The sequence below is a fragment of the Borostomias antarcticus genome (genome assembly GCF_949987555.1).
Source record: "Borostomias antarcticus genome assembly, chromosome: 1".
NCBI lineage: Eukaryota > Metazoa > Chordata > Actinopteri > Stomiiformes > Stomiidae > Borostomias > Borostomias antarcticus.
In genome coordinates this window covers 32,410,332-32,430,528 of record NC_140234.1, presented here as the reverse complement: position 1 = coordinate 32,430,528, position 20,197 = coordinate 32,410,332, and the positions used below count along the sequence as shown (strand labels likewise).

General features: G+C 48.2%; 1 protein-coding gene across 2 annotated transcripts in view; it reads left to right on the top strand.

Moving 5' to 3' along the window:
* The window catches only part of nbeab (neurobeachin b), a gene marked incomplete at both ends in the record, with an annotated part of 276,067 nt that overhangs the window by 144,173 nt on the left and 111,697 nt on the right, over positions 1–20,197 (top strand). For both annotated transcript variants that reach the window (XM_084443780.1, XM_084443779.1), the window contains 10 exons: positions 1–160; positions 730–1,677; positions 2,664–2,881; positions 3,001–3,154; positions 4,160–4,340; positions 5,355–5,479; positions 5,718–5,825; positions 6,298–6,466; positions 15,008–15,440; positions 19,768–19,922. The exon at positions 1–160 is cut by the window's left edge and continues 33 nt beyond it. In XM_084443780.1, coding sequence (XP_084299906.1) covers positions 1–160; positions 730–1,677; positions 2,664–2,881; positions 3,001–3,154; positions 4,160–4,340; positions 5,355–5,479; positions 5,718–5,825; positions 6,298–6,466; positions 15,008–15,440; positions 19,768–19,922 — 2,651 coding nt within the window. The remainder of the gene's footprint in view (positions 161–729; positions 1,678–2,663; positions 2,882–3,000; positions 3,155–4,159; positions 4,341–5,354; positions 5,480–5,717; positions 5,826–6,297; positions 6,467–15,007; positions 15,441–19,767; positions 19,923–20,197) is intronic.

The window sequence follows — 20,197 nt, the reverse complement described above, 5'->3', positions numbered from 1 at the left end:
GATGTTCTCCTTGGGCTACATCAACCCTAAGAACTCAGAGGAGCAGAAGATCACGGAGATGGTGTACAACATCTTCCGGATCCTTCTCTACCACGCTATTAAATACGAGTGGGGAGGCTGGCGCGTTTGGGTGGACACACTCTCCATCGCTCACTCCAAGGTGAGGTCCCCCAAGCACTTGAGTATGATGAGAGGTTAAACACTGCCCTCTGCTGGTGAGGAAAGAAACTGTAAGAGCAACCGCCTCTGGTTCGTATTGTAGTATATAGCATAGTATTAGTATTGTGAGTAAAAAAAAAAAAAATTATACGAGAATAATCTAATTCAATATAATACTGTATGATGATTTAGTGCAACAAACAGCAATTATATTGCAATGATAAGGAAGCATTATTCACAATAATCTATACAGTAAGTGCAATGGTAGCGCGATGTGCAATGGTTATATAAAGTAACTGGTTATATATGGGCTATGGTTATATATAGTGAGATGATATACATTATATACATCTGACTATCTATGTGGGCTACTATCTATGGGATATGATACACATAGATACACACTGCTGTTGTTGCAAGGCTGAGGAGTCAGAACCCAAGCATTTTACTCCCTTAAACTTTTATGAAGGAGTAACAATATATAACATAATATAATATAACATAATATAACGTAATATATTTTGAATATAGTGGACAGGTACGGTACCAGTGTTATGTCTCTTTGTACAGGTGACCTATGAGGCCCACAAAGAGTATCTGGCCCAGATGTACGAGGAGTACCAGCGCCAGGAGGAGGAGAACATCAAGAAGGGGAAGAAGGGTTTGGTCAGCACCATCTCCGGCCTGTCGGCCCAGGCCGCCGCCATCGACGGCGCCCTCAAGATCCGCCACGTGGACGACGGCTCGCAGACGCAGACGCCCGAGAGCGAGGCCGACTACCCCGAGCCGGCGGCGCCGCCCGACGAGGGGAGGGGTGCCGAGGCGGCTGGCGTCCGCGTGGAGGTGCACGACCTGCTGGTGGACATCAAGGCGGAGAAGGTTGAGGCCACGGAGGTGAAGCTGGACGACTTGGACCTGTGCCCCGAGATGCTGGCGCCGGAGGGCGGAGCCCTGGTGGGCGTGGCCTCCCTGCTGGACGACGCCTACTGCACCGCGGTGGAGAAGCTCAACGTCAACAGCGTCCTCGTTCCCAAAGGCAGCGCGGAGGACAGGAACACCGGTCCCCTCATCACTCTGGCCGATGACAAGGACGACCTCCCCGGCAACAGCAGCTTCCTGTTTGGCAAAGCGGGTTGCCGAGGACAAGGGGTTGCCGAGGACAAGCTACTTCCCGAGCTGAGCCCCGCCGAGTCGCTGGTTCTGCCCAGCCTGGCGTCCGAACCGGTGACCCAGGTCCAGGTCCACACCAGCGTCAGCGACGAGCTGGGCCTGCTGGCGCACATGACGGCCAGCTCTGAGCTGGGGGCGGGCCCCCCGTCCGGCCTGGAACAGGAGGTCAAACTCCCGCCCGCTCTGGGGGACGTCAGCTCCGCGCCCGGGGCCGGGGGAGGCCAGAGGTCAGAGGTCACGGACGGCGCCGGTGGGGCGGACGCAGCCAGCGTCACCTCGGACACCGACAGGTCGGAAGACGGGAAGACCAGGGAGCTGAGGAAGATCCAGACCACCGCCACCACTCAGGTAGGTAGGGACGCGCCCGCGATGATCAGACGCGAGACGGATGCCGTTTACAAATCATCGATTCACTGCGATCGCCTTGGGTTTTTGGGGCGTGAATCATCATCTGATCTGAGTTGAAACGTCTAGATTTGTGTATTTGTATCCGAATCAGAATCTGAGAAATTGTTTTATTGCCATTGTAGTTTTTCAACATGCTAGGAATTTGTTTTCGGACATGGTGCATAACATGGAGACGACGTTGGACAGGGTGCAGGACGAGGTGGGACAGTGCAGAGACAGGACATGGATTATGTATTCCTTAAGGGCAGGATCCTCCTGCATGGAGGATTTTTTTGACACCCCCAAAGAGATTCTAGTCAGAGCCAAAGGAAAATCACCAATGCCAAAATGCTAAAAATTTAGAATAAAAATAGCAATTCAAATCCTCTCCAAATGTGTTTGATAGCTTGTTTCAAGTGCAGCCCATCCCTCTTTCTTGCATCTTGGTTATTCTGTGACGAGAACGTGGGATTTGCTCCTGGGGGTGCTGCGCTCTTTCGGAAAGGTCAGGGTGCTTCCGTCCTGATTGGGCGACAGATGAAGGGTGAGAGCGAGGCAGGCTTTATTCTCTCTTCTCTTCGGTCTACTGTACCGCTGCCTACTTTAACTGCTCACATTACATGTACAGAATAGGCCTCTGCTATTTCAGCCCGCTTCGAGCCTGCTACTGTATGTGTGCTCGGTCAGGCTTGGCTCATTTTAGCGTTAACATGCTATAGTAAGCGTGCGTCAGAGTAAAGGATGTGCAAAAACCATGAAGATTATCCGCTGCGCTGTACCAGATCTAAATGGTCAATAGTCTAAATTGTCAAATGCAATCCGGTGCTCTGCCCAAGACAAGTTATCAACCAATCAATTAATTAATCAATCAATCAAATGTAGTCCGGTAGGAGGTGTGTGTGTGGGTGACAGGGAGAGGGCGCTACTGACCGGCGGGCCTCCCTCAGACTCCGCACGGCCGCGGCGCCAGTCAGCTGGAGCGGGACCTGCGCGTGGACCTGGGCTTCCGGGCCATGCCCATGACCGAGGAGCAGCGCCGGCAGTTCAGCCCCGGGCCGCGCACCACCATGTTCCGCATCCCGGAGTTCAAGTGGTCACCCATGCACCAGCGGCTGCTCACCGACCTGCTGTTCGCCCTGGAGACCGATGTCCACGTCTGGAGGAGGTGGGGGTGAAGGGAGAAGCGCCGTCAGTGACGAGAACGCTCCGACGCTGTGTAATGCACCGTGCAATATTCAGGATCACAATTAATATTCATCTTGTTTTCTCCCTCTCTCCCCGCAGCCATTCAACCAAACCCATCATGGACTTTGTTAATAGCAACGAGAATATTATTTTCGTCCACAACACTATCCACCTAATCTCACAGATGGTGGACAACATCATCATAGCCTGTGGCGGGATCTTGCCGCTGCTGTCAGCCGCTACCGCTCCCTCAGTAAGCCTCTCCGTCCGTGGCGCCACACTGACACCTAGTGGTCGTATCTTAGAATTGCATGCTCAGCCGGTGCTTAGTCTTAGTGCTTTGGGGAAATGCAACTTGCTGACTGTCATTATTGATTAGAACCATGTTTATCCGCTCAGCTTCGTATGAATAAATTAGAAAATCACTTTGTGAGAGTAACCAACGCTTGCAATTGGAAGCTGTATTTTTAATGTTTGTGAAGGTAAAACTTTTTTATTGAGTTATGTATCTGAAATTCATTGATTTAATCTTTTTTGTGTTGTTTTGTTCATGTCTGTGCTTGTCCAGAGTACCGAGGTTAGTATTTGTACATTTGCACTTAGCCACCTGACACAAAATGGCAATACGAGTGCAATATCTGCTCTTAAAATTATTTTTAGTCTTTGATTTCAGGATATCTTCATAGACTGTAGTCATCATCACAAACTCTAGTCTTTTACCTGATGATACCTCTTATGATCAAAACCCACCAACCATGAGTGGACAGTGTAGGACAGAGCATTGTGAAAATCAGTGGTTTCGAACGACAAGTAGTTGAGAACAAATCAGATGGAAGCCGACAAGGCGAGTGGTGAATTTATGGATTATTCCATCCATAATCAGAGTGCCTGAAAAATGTGATGGCTATACATGGCTATATTTTGGTGAATGTGCAAGCAGGGTGCTATAAGTCACATCTGGCAGCTGCTTTGAATCGATTGCTGCTCCTTCTGCCTGTGTTCTGGTCATTAGTCACACCTGAGTATTACTGTGCAAAGCGCCTCACCCAGAGCAAGAGAAATGCAAAAACCCTGTGAATCTCTCTGAGGTGGGGAGTTATAGTTCACCAATTGCCGCACATTTAGTGTAAAGTGCACACATGGGGCCCTCCACACACATAACACATACTGTACACTTTCATCATAGTGAACCCAGCCATAGTGAATTGTGAAGGTTGGTGGTGAAGTGCGTGCGTGTGTTTCGGTTGCCGTGCCCCAGGCGGAGCTGGAGAACATAGAGGTGGCCCAGGGCATGTCCTCGGAGACGGCCGTCACCTTCCTGTCACGCCTCATGGCCATGGTGGACGTGCTGGTGTTCGCCAGCTCCCTGAACTTCAGTGAGATCGAAGCAGAGAAGAACATGTCCTCTGGAGGACTGATGAGACAGTGCCTCAGACTAGGTGAGCCTGTGTGCGTGTGTGTGTGTGTGTGTGTGTGTGTGTGTGTGTGCGCGCGCCTGTCTCTGTGTGTGTGTGTGTGTGTGTGTGTGTGTGTGTGTGTGTGTGTGAGAGTGTATGCGTACTACACGTGTGTGTGTGTGTGCATCTGTGTCTGTAATGGATATTCCACATAGAATGATTAATGAAATATCATATGACAGGTTCTGCAATTACTGTAATCCATGAAATCCCTTGATTTAGCCAAAGCAGAAAATGTATCTTAGTCCAGTACTATTAAATGATAAATTTGCTCTGCTAAATCAATTCTTTGATGGATGGTCCGTGTCTGCTGTCTCTAATGGACAGGAAGGACTAAGCTTTTAAAATTCATAACTGGTGATGGAGTCATTGGCAGTTCAGTCAGGTACTCCTTGCAAATGCAGCCTTTTGTGTCTGACAATGATATGACTCAGAGGAAGCCCATAGGGCCTGCGTGCCGTGTGTGTGTGTGGGGGGGGGGGGGGCTTGCACGCATGCGTGTGAGGGAGTGAGTGTAGGTATGTCCTTGTGTGTCTGTACAGGTATGTCTGTGTCTGTGTTTGTGTGTGTGTGTGTGTGTGCGTGTGTGTGTGTGTGCGCGCGTGTGTGTGAGGGGTGAGGAGAGGATACTCTGCCCTTGGCACAGACACCATTACTAACCGTCCTCATCACTGCTCTCTCTGCATCCGTCTGGCTGCTGATTTCACCCTGTCTCAATGCTGGCAGCTCGGGAAGGAAAATCATTAGGGGAATATAATTGGTTTTCAAGACGCACTGATCATATCAAGGTCCACTTATTCCCATTTCAAGATGGCGCCATGCTAGTGGTATCCAGTTGCAACAGCTCCTTAGTACAATTTCCCCACCGGGGATCAATACCTACTACTACTATTTCATTTGCAAAAAATAAGCAGCGAGTTAGGATGCTGAACAGTCTGTGTGTGTGTGTGCGTGTGTGTGTGCTTGTGCGCGTGCGTGTGTGTGTGTTGTCTTCAGTGTGTTGCGTGGCTGTGAGGAACTGTCTGGAAGGCCGACAGAGGCAGAGGACCCGAGGAGCCAAGTCCTCCACGCCCAGCAGCAAGACTCAGGAGAATCTGCCCAGCGCTGTCGTCGTCAGCAAAGTATGTCCCCCCCCCCACTCCCTCTATCAGAATCCCTGGTCACGCAAGGGCGTGTAGATCACATTCAATCACTCCTTTTCTCACTGTTGGACGTTAACGTCCTCTTCATTCAACCTTGTATGTCTTGACGCAATTTGTCACGTAAAAATGTGAACGGAAAAGTACTGATTGCTGCAGAACGAGGGTTGACTGAACAGAATGGGATGTACTGTTGTACTGTACTATGCTTCTGCTTTAGATTACCATAGAGGATGTCCCTAGTACATTTTCTCTCATTAAGGACCCCGACCGCCTCCTGCAGGATGTGGACATCAATCGTCTGCGCGCAGTCGTCTTCCGCGATGTGGTAAGTGTGTGTGTGTGCGTGCGTGTGTGAGATGGCTTATATTAGTACCTGTATCTTTCAAGAGGAGGAAAGGAAATAGGGCTCTATTAGTACACTCTGGCAGGCCAACAGGTGTTTAACATGAAAGACGCTTCCTTCTCCACAGGAGAAGAGTGCAAGGGGCCCTGGTTGACTCACCTGTTCTGTCGAATGCCAGCCTCCTGGCTATGGATATGTATAAGAGTGTCACCACACTGTGCGAGTTGAAAAAGTGTGTAAATGCTGAGAACGTGACTGTCAAGTTTGGGCAGTAGGCTTCAGCAGTTGTGTTGGATTCCCCTTGGTGTATTTACAGTGCACACAGTTCCTGCAGGACTGTAGACTGCAGGACCAGTGTGATTGGATGTGCACCATACAGTAGGTGTCCATAAGTGTCCATTTTGTGTTATTGTGTGTACTATTCCTCCCCCCCCCACCCTCTCTCCTTGGTCAGGATGACAGTAAGCAGGCTCAGTTCCTGGCCCTGGCCGTGGTCTACTTCATCTCTGTACTGATGGTGTCCAAGTACCGTGACATCCTGGAACCCCAGCGCGAGATTGGCAGGTCCGCCGGCCTATCAGGACGCAATGTACGACAGGAGATCAGCTCGCCGACCAGCACAGGTGGGCAACGCCGTGTCTCTCTCCACTGACAAGCCTTCCAGTTCACCAACCCCCCTGCCCCCTTTCTGCTAAAACTCCCCCTCACCCCTGCTCCCGGGCCAAGGGCAACCTCGCCTGCGCTAGTTCTGCCTCTGCCTCACCTCTTCCCTGACCTGCCTGCCGTGTCCTTGTTCTCTGCTGGAACATTGCTCCCAGCGTGAGCTGAGGCCTCTGTGAGGACCCGCTGTTTCCATCAGAAAAGCTGCTGTGCTCCACCGAGCGCCGATGATTTATTCATGCGTCCTGCTAATTGCTAGCGCACTGAATTTGGCGTGTGAGCGCGGGCGGGAGGGGGACGAATGTGTCCCTGCGTCTCCGTTTTATTATGCCTCCGCCCGGTGCAGCCATGGCTGGATGGCATTATGTTTCCAGGTTGTCCGTACCAAGGTTATAATAGTTTTGCTTTATTCATTGTTGTTGTTTTTTTTGCTTTAGTTTAGTTTGCTAGTTTAGTTTAGTTTTTATTTTTTGAAAATGCTTAGTTATAGTTTTTTTTGGTTTTGTTTCACTATCAGTTGTAGTTTTTTTTAAATCTTTCTGTGCTAGCCTCGTGAGACTATCCTGATCTCGTGAGCTCAAGTTGTTAGTTTTTATATCCACCCAAAATACTAGGCATATAAAAAGACTAAAACTAAGGACATTTTCTCTATAATTTTAGTTTATTTTAGTAAGTTTTCTAAACACACATACAGTTTTAGTTAGTTATCATTTTTTTGTAAAGCCTAGTTTTTATTTTTATTTCAGTTAACGGGGGCGGAGTTTTGCCACCACGCCACTGTCCACGCCACGGACCCACATATCAGCCCCTGAGAGGGCTAGAGAAATGCGGTTTTCACCGGTGGGGGCAGGTGGGTAGCCCGGAGAGGGCTCCACTGTCCCCGACCCAATATGATGTAATGGGGCGGAGTCTCGCCATCACGCCACTATCCACGCCAAGGATCCCGCAACTCAGCCCCTGAGAGGGCTAGAGAAACGCGGTCTTCACCGGTGGGGGCAGGTGGGTAGCCCGGAGAGGGCTCCACTGTCCCTGACCCAATATGATGTGAGAGGGCGGAGTCTCGCCATCACGCCACTATCCACGCCAACGATCCCGCAACTCAGCCCCTGAGTGGGCTAGAGACCCACGGTCTTCGCCAGTGGGTGCAAGGAGATTGCCCAAGGGTCACTGTACTGTGTTCAATCAGCTCTGACCCAAGCGGGCGGAGTCTCGCCACCACGCCACTATCCATGCCCTGAACTCCACAACTCAGCCCCTGAGTGGGCTAGAGACACACGGTTTTCACCAGTGGGAGTATGGAGATTGCCCGGAAGTAACTGCACTACACCCGAACCGCTCTGATTCGAGGGGGCGGAGTCTCGCCACCACGCCATGGACCCCACGGCCAATGGGCCTAGGATATAGACAATTAATTACTGGTGGAATGGTGGTGGAGCATGCATCGGGGACCCACTGTAGGTCCGCTAGCCTTGTTATATTCCGCTGGAGGTCCGCCAACTCGTCCATCAGGGACCCGCTGTAGGTCCGCTAGCCTTGTGTTATCTGGGTTTATCCCTTACCTTTGTCCAGAAACATACGTTGAACCAATTGCAGCAAAATAGCTAACGTTACAGGAATCATCAGTGTAACTGCTTTAGCCACTGACCGCTACCATTAATGTTATGGAAGCTGCTGCGAGTTGTTGTGAGCCCATGAGCTAACTGGCTATCCCACTCTTATTGTGCAGGATTAGCATTGGAAGCATTGGAACTGATGTGTCCAGGCGACAAGACCTATCTTAATTTATCAGACATCATTTCATGGCATTTCAATTCACAGCTATTTCAGTGGCATGACTAGCTTCCGTCCTACCAGTCCTGAACAGAAACAAGCCAGCCACGCACATAAGCCAGGCTGGACCTGGCCTGTTTTTTTCCTGATTGCCAAGACTTGGTAAAACAGTTTTGAAAAGCTACAACTGTTTTTCAAATAGGTTTTCTGTGTGTTTTCAATAAAAAATAGTGAGATTCAGTTTCTATTTAGTTTTTCTCTTTTGTTTTTATGGTCATATAACTATTTATACATTCATGTGACATCATTGCGACTTTCATATTCTGATAGCCCAAGTTGTTCTGAAACCAAACCAGCAGAGGGCGTAGGTTTTCACTTTACCTCCCTATTGATAGAGTAGACTGATGGGTCATTAGTGAGAATAGGCCTATAGACCAATTTGGAGTCGTCACATTTGCATCACTGCAGTTGCGTGCGCAGTGTGGTGGCAGAAATGGCGGAGGCAAGCATAACCTGAGGCAAGTAATGCTAGCTACGACGTGAAGAAAGTGAAAGAAGGGAATAAAATGTTCCATAGCCTAATATAAATCCAGTCTGAGAACAACAACATTTTCTTATGTAAGGGGCAATTTGGTGACATGGCTTTTCTGGCTGGCTGTACCCCACCACTACGCCTACGCTACAGACAGCTAGAAAAGCCATGTCATGAAATTTCCCCTTTACATAAGAATTTTTTGTTCACAGATTGGATTTATATTAAGCTATGGATAGTCCCTATATTTTATTTGGCTCAATACAATTTTAAAACAACATTCCCGTGATATGTTATGTAGGCTACAAAAACATTGTTTTCATCATTAATTCATAGCATAGGTTACTGAATTATAGTGCTACAGTATTTATTGATTGTATATTTAATGTATTTGCATGCTCGGCAACATTGAAATGAGGTCGCCCGATGATAACAGGCCATTGTAAATCCAAGTGTTCATAATCACAATAATAGCGAGTTTACTCGCTATATAGGCTAATGACGATTGAGTCCAGCACGGCTGTTGTCTAGTAGGCCTAGCCAATTGATTAACAGATAAATCAATCATCTCTGTTTACAAACACCAAATTAGTGTATAGGATAGTCTAGAGGCTTAATAACTTGCGAAAAGAGGGATGTCCAAGGCACTCTTCTTAGATTAAAAAAGCTTTAATAAACGCTTAGTTACCTCCGCCCCAGGGGCAAAGCCCCGCAGGGTGGAAAGTAATGTTTTCGCCCCTGTCTCTGTCTGTCTGTCTGTCTGTCTGTCTGTCTGTCTGTCTGTCAGTCTGTCTGTGTGTGTGTGTGTGTGTGTGTCTGTAGGAGGACAGGATTAAACAAAAACTACCAGCCCGATATGCATGAAACTCGGTGGAGGGGTGCAGCATGGGCCAAGGAATTCACCATTAAATTTTGACCATGATTCATTCATAGGTGGCTCTACAGTACCCATATTACTGTAACTTCAGTGTAGTGGGGGATTTAGGTTTCAGTTTCCTCATAGGTTTCAGGTTCTTGGCGCCACTTGCAATACCGAGCTAGGCCACTACGCCAAAAACTGTCTGTTCCTGGCCATGGGAAATTGCTTCATGCGCCACTGAGCAACTTTCATTGGATTGAATGGGCCGCCATCTTTGCATGCCTTATCCACTTCTTATAATACATCCATGATCCAGCCATGATCAGTTATGCTCGCGTCAACAGGCTGGTGTCTATTTACATTTTCAGCTCGATCCGGAAGGTAGAACGCTTGAGCCCGCCTACCATAATTTTTCCGTTCGGCGGATGGAAGATGTTGCTGCAGCAGTGTTATTATTTAAATCAGTAATATTTTAATTTTGCCTTGCGCCTGACAAGACTTCTGGCTGCAGTGTAGAGAGCGACAAACAAGCTGCTAAAGCTATTGCTGATTATGGTGTTTTGTTTGCTAACAAAGGCTGGAGCTACTAGTTAGCTGTTGATAACAAGATCAGCTGTTGCAACTGGAACGCTCACCTCGGGAGTGACCATTGCCAGTTCCCACTCGCACCTCACGGGGCAAATGGAATGCACCATAACGTTCATTACAAATACCGCCCACCCACACCATCAAACCTTTTCAGTGGCATAGCTGACTGAAGCCGTGTTTATGAGAAGTGGTGACGTGTGTTGGCGACTGAGAGGAAGCAACATCAAACCCGAATTAGTTAAACTCACTCCTCAGTATAAACACTTGTCTTGGCAAGTCAGAGGAGCCAAGATCGAACCCAGCATGGTCAAGTGAGCGTAAAGGCAATACTGCCAAGCAACACAGTGACACCTGTTATATAGACTAGTGTCTCTACTTAAACGATAATGTAAACTTCAAGCATTCAAAGTAAACTGCAGACACTTTCAGGTGGATGAAAATAAGTGTCTGCACAATAAAATGATTGACTTCATAGAAAACTATATCTCGCCTATAGACTATAGATTTAACATGTCATTGGCTGTATAACTCCCATCTCAAATGTACATCTTGTAAACTACTGTCTGCAGACTGAACCAGCCCACTCCTCCCTCCACTACTGCTCTGATTGGCTGTTAATGAATGTGAATGGGAAGTCTTCACAAAACTAGCAACGTTTTGGAAATTGGAGAGGAAAGATGTCAAGCAGAAAGAGGAAACTACAGGTGGTGCTACAGTAACCAATTCAAAAACCAGTAGGAGAGCACAGCACATGAGAGGTGGTGGTGGGAGGTGTGAGGAAAGGTAGGGGGGGGGGGGGGGGGCATGGAAGGGGGAGAGCAGTTGAGGGGCGGAGGTCTGCACTAGTTCATTATGGAACAGCAAGACACCAACATGTTTCGGCTGAGCTAGCAGCCTTTTGTCCTTTAGACTTGCCTAGCCTCGCGTCACCAGTCTCTCCTCGGGGAGAAGAGCCTGGTATCAATTTACTTCACTGCCTGAAGCCCGCCCCATCATCCGGCTCGAGCCTGTAGAGCCCGCCTCCAACATCCGCTTGCTTTATTTTTCCTTAACCGGTAGTTCTCCTCGCATCTTCTTTTACAATTTTCGTCGGTGTTATGCCTGGTGATGCCATCGCGAATGTTATCTACTCAAAACTTCACCATGTGCAGCCTACAGTAAAAACATTACAACAACTGTTCATCTTCCGGTCCAGACTGGATGATTATGCGATGCGTCATCGCGCTTCCGCTGTAGACCGGCGAAACAACACCCAACGAGAAAGGCCCCAGACTAGGACTTGCCTATTGTTATCTCTGGACTATTGTGACTTTCTGATCATTGTTATTGTCATTTCTTGATGATTCTATTGCCCCCTAGTGGTCATCTGTGAACTATCTAAACCAATTTCTCATCAGCTGTTTGTAATCAGCGTAAATGCACACAGGTGTTTATATGTACACCGTTGTTTGCCTGACTTGTTACATGCCCTGACGAAGGCTGCTAGCTCAGCTGAAACATGTTAGTGTCCTGCTGTTCCATAATGAACTACGTGTTTATTAAAGCTTTTTTAATATAAGAAGAGTGCCTTGGACATCCCTCTTTTTCTATGTGACTTTTACCCTGTTGTCCAAAGATCACCTTCCCTTACTTACTAGAACGCCGAAGCCCTCCTATTCTTTCTATTTCGCTTAATAACTTGCGTTTGACTATACAATAACCTGCATAATTGAGGTCATTATGTCAATTTTTCCATAAGCTCCGGTAACCACACACACAGGCTACACCCAAGGCAGAGTGCATAAATATCTCCACCCTGGCAGGAGTTTTTCAAAAGGTCCGTTGACAGCGACTCCGCTTTCAGCGTTGCCATGTGGACAGGAAAACCGGAGTGTTTTTCCCAAGCCAGCGATTCCCAAGCCAGTTTAGCTGAAAGCCCAGGCCCCGGCGTTTTCATTGGCTGAGAGCCTGATAGGCCCTGTTATTGAAAAGAACAATCCCCATCGATGGATTAACCATTTTTACTTACTTAATGCCGTAGGACCCCTAATAATAAATATAGCCTCATAACATCTGTCAGTATCAGTATTAAAAAGTGCAAGGAGGGGAGACTGGTCTGGGCAGACTGCATCATCAGTGATGAGTTTAGTACATTAATGCCATCTCTTACGAGGTTTAGCCTAATTGAGTTATTCTCATAATCAGAGTAGGAGCAATATTCACATTTTTATGCCTCGGCCCGGCGCAGCTGTGGCCGGATGGCATTATGTTTCTGGGTTGTCCGTCCGTCCGTCCGTCCCATTCTTGTGAACGCAATATCTCAAGAACAGCTAGACTGATTTTTTTCACATTTTGCCAGAATGTCCAGTTGCACTTAACTGATTAGATTTTGGTGGCCAAAGGTCAATATCACTTGATTTAAGGTCAAGTTCACAAAACATGTTTAGAGCAACCTGACTTTTGGCGGAGGCATACATCCGCGAAGCTGTATTTCTAGTTTTATTTTATGAAAGGTCACATCGTAAATCATATGTTACATAAGTTGCGAGGTAGAGTCTGCAAAGGGACTAGCGAGGAAGTTGAAAGCAATGGAACTGTCTATTATGAGGAGCATGTGTGAGCATGTCGGGTTTCGTTTAGGGGATCAGACGCAGAATCTGAGAAAAAAGCGCCGCTGAAACAGAAGCGGGATGACAGGAGAGAGGGAGGCTGATCAGAGAGGGAGGTACGGAGGGGGAGGGAGGGAGGGAGGGAGGCATAGTTTGGTTGAGCAGGAGAGATGGAGCTGCAGCATCCTGGCCCCAGAGCTGTAGGCAGGCCTGCTATTTCCAGCCCCATCTGTCAGTGCCCATTAAGCAGGCAATCCACCAGAGGAGAATGGGATCATAGAGGCTGCTGGGAAGAGAGGGGAGCAGAGGGGAGAAGAAGCGCACTGACGCCCTCATAAATTTCACCAGAAAAGGGGGGGGATTTTCCAGACGGCATGTGGCAGACGATTGTCCGTGATGAACCAGGAAGCCAGGCGTCTTCTCCGACAAAATCAGGCCCCGCTGACCTCATTAGGGGGCGGGGGATGAATATTAATGAGCTCGGCCGGGCTTCTGGGAAACAACTGGGTCAGGAAGGGCGACAGCGGGGGACTGAGGAGGCTGGGAGATTTCAGCTGGGAGAACTCAGGAGGTTTAAACTGGGTCCAGTACAGTTGTCCCCCCAAAAATAAGCCATCAGCACAACAACAAGTCTGCATTATAATGATGCACGTGGGCCCATGGCATTCTGGGTTCATCTAAATGACTGTAAAATGGGGCTGGGTGTTTTCATGCACATAGCCGGTCTTGCATAGCCAGTGCCTTATCGCACGCTCTCTATCTCAGGAGAGAACGTGTCATGCATTAATATGAATGAGACTACAAACCCTGTAGTGTCTTCTGTCACTTCATACTCATAGGCACACATCGTGGGATTTGATTTGACTCGATAACTTTGATTTCCATTCCTCTGAACAGGATGAATATATAGGAGAGATTATTTATTAGCATATAAAGCGGAACAGAATGCAGAGAGAGGCAAAAAGTGTGCTGAGGATTTGTTCCTTCACTGTTAAAAGAAAGTCTTGGCCACATAACTGTAGCTGTCACCAAAATTGGTGAGTCAAAACTCAAACATACCAGTAGGTTGTGTAAGTGTATAGATACTCATCCACTCTTGTTGCATTGATAAATGAAAATACTCTTGAAAACACCCATTATTTTAGTGTTTGAACAAACTAGCCATTGGTTTCAGAAAATGCATTATGGGAGTCACAATAGTATGTCAGGTTATGGTAATAATTGAGTTTGTAAATACTGAATGAATGGTTTAGATATGCAGCTTGTGTGTGGGTGTACCAACATTATGATGTGTTTACGGTACAGTACCTCACTGTAAGTGAATACCATAAAATATGAGAGTTTCATGAACACCCAATATGATGTATTTCATGGGTTTATGCCCACCAAAATGATTTGTAGAGGCCGGTCATTTATGGATGTACTGGATGACCATCCAATATGCATGAAACACAACGTACAATAGATGCCATTTCATGAGATCAACATTACTTCGAAAAAGACATCACATTCATCAGTCTACACTGTGAAGTTTATCAGCTCAATACAGCTGTATCATCATTTCTATGGGCAGCGTGAAGATGAACATCAAGAAAATAGTCCCACCGTGGCTGTGGAGGAGACCCGATGGTACAGTAGTGCCACTGTCCTCGGTCTCGTTCTCTGTCACAGCCTCTGTCTTCAGCCTACAGTTTGCACACCTAAAATGGAGTCCGAGTTCAGAAACCCATCAAACGCCCGTTCTGGGTTTAGGGGCATTAATGTCATTACAAAACATAACAATGGGGCTTCTCTCACACATGCTTTTTACAATGTTCTCTCTTAATATGTGTCTGAAATAATAGCTGGCAGCACATGTATTTGGCACATGTTCAGTGTGTAAGTACATTGTTTAGTGAGAGTCCAGTCAAGCATCAGTGTGTATTACTGCAGTTTTTGGCAGTGACTTCTCGTTTTAATCTCATTCTTGGTGCATATGGTGCATTTTAGCCGGTAGACAGAGATACTGGAATTCTACTGTTTGGTCAGTAGATACAATACTGTCTGTTAGGTAAAAAGACTATTTCATCACAATGTGACTCTCACTGACTGTGTGTGTGTGTGTGTGTGTGTGTGTGTGTGTGTGTGTGTGTGTGTGTGTGTGTGTGTGTGTGTGTGTGTGTGACAGAGAACCCCCTGGCCTTCTCAGACAGCCATAAGGACCCCGCCGCACCACTGGACGACGTCCACACGGGCGGCTTCCTGCCCCACACGGACTCCGGCATCGGGGATGAGCAGGTGGCCGGCGTGCTGAACGGCGCCGACCCGGAGCACGCCGCCGGCCCCGCCACCGAGCTGCTCTGCACCCTCTCCTCAGAGGTGAAGAAGTCCCGGGAGTCCCTGGGCGACGCCGCCGGCCTGGAGGCGCTCAAGCCGCCCTCCTCCATCTCCAGCATCAGCCAGGCCAACAAGGGGATCAATGTCAAGGAGATCCTGAAGAGCCTGGTGGCGGCGCCCGTGGAGGGGACGGAGGTGGGCCCCGACCCCCTGCCCTACCCGGACCCGGCCGTCAACAGAGAAACCCACGCCATGCTGCCCATGCAGTTCCACTCCTTCGACAGGTGAGGAGACAGCCCACTAGCTCGCTGTCAATGTCACTCGGCTTCAGTGATATTAACAGTTAATAATAATAATAATAATAACAACAGTAATACCAATACCAAATGATAATAATAATTTTATTTATACAGCGCCTTCAATCAAAGTGCTTTACAAAGCAGATAAAAAACATTAAAAGAAACACACATTCTAATAGACATGATATTAGTAAAACAACACACCATAAGACACATATACAACAGAGTACAGGTGGGTCTTTATCTCAGCCTTAACTGCTGAACATGCCTGTCTAATGTAAGATGGCGACGGTTCCAGAGTGTCGGTGCACGGAAAGACAAACCCTGTTCACCCACCGTCGTCTTTTTGACTCTGGGGGCGGTTAGTGGGGACAGTTAGTGATGTTAACTGTTAGTATCACATCGGACAGTGCTCTGAAAATCACACACTCATCTCATTGAACACCTTCACCTGGTACAGTAAGTAGTTCCCTGAGAAGTTATGTTTGCCCTGTTCATACCACACAACCCTACAGTAAATACCCAGCTGATGTATCAACTCTAAATTTTTATATCATTCAATTCAAATCTTTATTTGTACAGATTAGCTCATTTCATACACAGAGGCAACACAATATGCTTTACAGAGCGCAATGGGGGGGGGGCATAGGTCCCATCATTCAAAGCATAGTTACAGTACAATATGCTTTAAAATCATATCCACTGTACCTAATTTTGATGTGTGGCGGTCACTAGTACATTTCCAGAAAAGAACAGTGTACCGGCCCCTCATACCATAGAGAGCTCTTGTTAATCTAGCAGGTCTGTTTGGTTGTCTGGGGCAGCAGTAATGGTTTTTAGGTAGCCAGAAACACATCAGTCATTCCAGGCCACTTTATTCACAGCCCATGGCAACGACTCCTGTGTTTGAAAAGCCGTCCACAGCACTGTGGTGCTCCAGTGGTCTGTTTACACTCCTGGGAAAGTGAAAACCTCACAGTAATCTGTCTGGGTTTCAGAGTTTGTAAATTTGCTCCTGCTAGTACTGTATTTCATCCTTGACTTCTCATCAGTGACGGTTGACGTCTTGAGAGTTGAATTCCTCCAGAAAGTAGTTCCGAATAGGTTCAGAAACAGAACAGGTTCAGAAAGTAGTTCTGAATACTGTAGGTTCAGTACCAACAAAAAGAGAGAAAGATGGAGGTGTAGGGGAGGGGGAGGGGGAGGGGGAGAGAGAGATGGAGGTGTAGGGGGAGGGGGAGGGCGAGAGAGAGATGGAGGGGGAGGGGGAGAGAGAGATGGAGGTGTAGGGGAGGGGGAGGGAGAGAGAGATGGAGGTGTAGGGGGAGAGAGAGATGGTGGGGGAGGGAGAGGAGGAGGGAGAGATGGAGGTGTAGGGGAGGGGGAGAGAGAGATGTAGGGGGAGGGGGAGATAGAGGTGGAGAGGGAGGGGGAGATGGAGGGGAGAGATGGAGGGCGAGATGGAGGGGGAGGAGGAGATGGAGGGAGAGGTGGAGGAGGAGATGGAGATGGAGTGAGAGGTGGAGGGGCAAGGGGGAGATGGAGTTGGAGGTGGAGGGGGAGAGGCAGGGGGAGATGGAGAGGGAGGGGGAGGGGGAGGGGGAGATGGAGAGGGAGGGGGAGATGTAGAGGAGGGGGCGAGGGGTAGGGACAGGAGTGTCCGGGGCGTTGATGACAGATTAAACAGAAGCGGCCCTGCCTGTCGGCCTCACTCCTCACGCCCCTAATGGGAGCTGGCAGCATGAAATGAGGCGCCACGGCAAAGTGTATTATTTTTGAAATGCTTTCACACAAACCGTCCGGGTCCCACATACAACTTTGTCTCATGCTTTAATGTCACCCCCCCCCAGCCTCAATTTGCTGTGTCTAATTGTTTGCCACCTGCCAGCGAAATGAGCTGCCAGCCGCTGACTGGGCCTCTGGATTGTCTGTCAGGCCTGCCATAGATTGGGAGTGACAACATCAAAAAAGAAAAAGGAAAAACCTGGATCAGAGGGCTGCCTCTCCCGGGCCCTCTCCATCAGGGACTTTCACAGAGGTGGACTTTTCAATTAGTCTTCTACACCCAGGGTTTGCTCAGTGCAGATGGGACTACTGTTTGATGGATTTTGAATAAACAGTTACTCGCTCCCTTACTCAAAAGCCCTCACAGTATCACTGTGAAATATCATTATTCTGTATATGACATGTGTCATAATAGGGGGGATTATTTAATTGGCTTGGTTTTTAATTGAATTCATGATAGGAAGTGTGGTTTATTTTCGCTGTATATACCACTGTATTCTTGAATAAAGGACGGTTAGATTAGATTCCGTCTCTGGATTTCTAAAGGAAACTTTTCTCTGGCTACACGTGCACTGCAATTGTCTCTTAGAGCTTTAGTTCCCATTTATATTCATTGTAAGATTAATCCTCACTTGATTCCCCGCAATTCAGTTAAGACAATCCCATTAATAAAATATGTGCTAGATAACCTATACATCATTCATGAGGACTGTAAATGAATTATTAATGAAAAAGGGGTTCATATTTTATCCACATCGTGAACATGTGATATTATGCCCTAACCATGTCAGAGAAGCACAAGCGCTTTCCACTGCAAGATATGATCAAGAGTTAATGCAAAATCGGGATTTGCCCCGTTCACTTTATTCCATGGTACCATGCTTGAGAACTCCCACTGAACAGTGTAATTATGGATCTGCGTCTCGATATTTTTTTAGGGCTTTTCAGTATAGGACAGTGTAGAGAGACAGGAAACGTGGGAGAGAGAGAGGGGAGGACATGCGGCGCAGGACCCGAGCCGGGAATCGAACCCGTGTCCGCCACACGAAGGACTAGCCTTCATATGGTGCGCGCCTTACCCGGTGAGCTACCAGGGCGCCCCAGCGTCTCATCGTCTTGATCACTCTCCTGAACCCTGGCGATCCTCAGGATTCATCTTGAATGAGAGCAAGCTTATTGTGTGACGCCTGGAGACCCCTGGCCTGCGTCACACCGTCCAAGAGACTCCAGACACCGTCTGGCATCTTCACACACAACCCAGAGCCAATGGCAGCCCCGATAAGAGGAAGCCTTCGTTCCGTTTCCTGCTGAGGTGCTGGGCCATCTCAAATCCCTGTGCAGTGCGTGTGCTGCTCAGCTGAATGTGACTTCTGTGTCTTTGCAGGACTATTATGGGATGTTCAAATCATCTCCAGACCCCCGCTGGCCTTTTTTTCTTTTTTTTTTAATAGATTTTGTTCTGGTTGTCCTCCTCTCCGTCATGTGGTGGAGATATAATCTTAAAATAGAAATCTTATACAATCTATAAATAAGAAGGGAAATCACAGAGATATTTCTGGCTCTCTTAATGAGTTAATGTGTTTATTGTTCAAGCTCTGCACTGTCGTTTCAATCATCCACTCGTGTGTCCCGGAACGCTGGCGGTGGTAAACGGACGCGGCACGCTGACACGCGCACCCCCGTACGCCCGGCGCGTTGTACGCGTGCGCGTAACACCAAAGGCCGACGAGGTCGCCCCCGCATCTCGACGCCCCGCGATCCCGCAGGCTGGACGCGTGTCACGGCTCCGTGCGAGGGAGCTGCGCCTGGAGAATCTCTCGTCAGCGGGGAGGTCGTTTGACTCGACGGAGCAGAGCAAACACGACGTGGGGGAAGTCTGTAAAGCTTACGGTGTCTGTTTGGCCACAGCTCTAGTCCCTTGGCGTACAGATTGTGCGTGTGTGCGTGCTAGTGACAGGATGTTTATCTTTCCTAAAGGCCCGAGTGAAGTCTGGGCCTGCTCAAGCCTGCTGGGTCTGACATGAGTAGAAACCAGAACACCACTCCTTACCTCATGTATACAGACCACGTCAACTGATGAATTCACTCATCACGCTAATTGCTCTTTCTTCACTCAGAGATATTTGTTATGTGTTCCCTGCTAATTCTCTTGATTTCTGCTAGCTACATTCTGCATGTGAACATTCACCTGTTAATTGATGGTCTGATATATCCACTATGAACTAGCAGCTTTTAATAAATGCTTTTTATTCTGTGAAGAGTGGCCTTGGACACCTTTTTCTTTCTGATTCGCCTGTTAATGTTCTAGAGTACGTAGGCTACTATAGCCTACTGTGTGAGCTTTCTTCACTCATAGAGTTCATATTTGTTATATGTTCCCTGCTAATTCTCTTGATATCTGCTAGCTAGCCTACATTCTGCATGTGAACATTGGCCTGTTAATGTTGTTCAGTGCGTACTGCGTTAGCACGGTCCCTGTTTGTGGTCCCATGTTCACCCGGCCTGCTTCTGGCTCTCTGTGCCTCAGGAGCGTGGTGGTCCCCGTGAAGAAGCCGCCTCCCGGCAGCCTGGCGGTGACCACGGTGGGCGGAGCCAGCGGCCTGGCGGCCGGGAGCAGCGTTACCCCCAACATCTTTGCCGCCGCTGCCCCCACCAACCCGAAGAGCATGATCAACACCACAGGTACACGGCCGCTATGGATGCTCCCACCTTCCTCAGGCGTATTTAAATAGAGTTCACTTTTTTTGGGGGGGGTCTTAACTCGGTATGTAGGCCATGGCCCTGATACCAGACACCCTTGAATGATGGTGAGACTCGTGGGGGCGTCCAAGGTTACTAATGATACACGACACTAGCTAATTGTTTGGCCGGTAATTCGATTTATTTTCAAAGAGCAGTAGCTCGTTAGTGCTTAATTTGAGTAGTTGCCTCAAATCGTAATGGGCCAGTCTGGAATT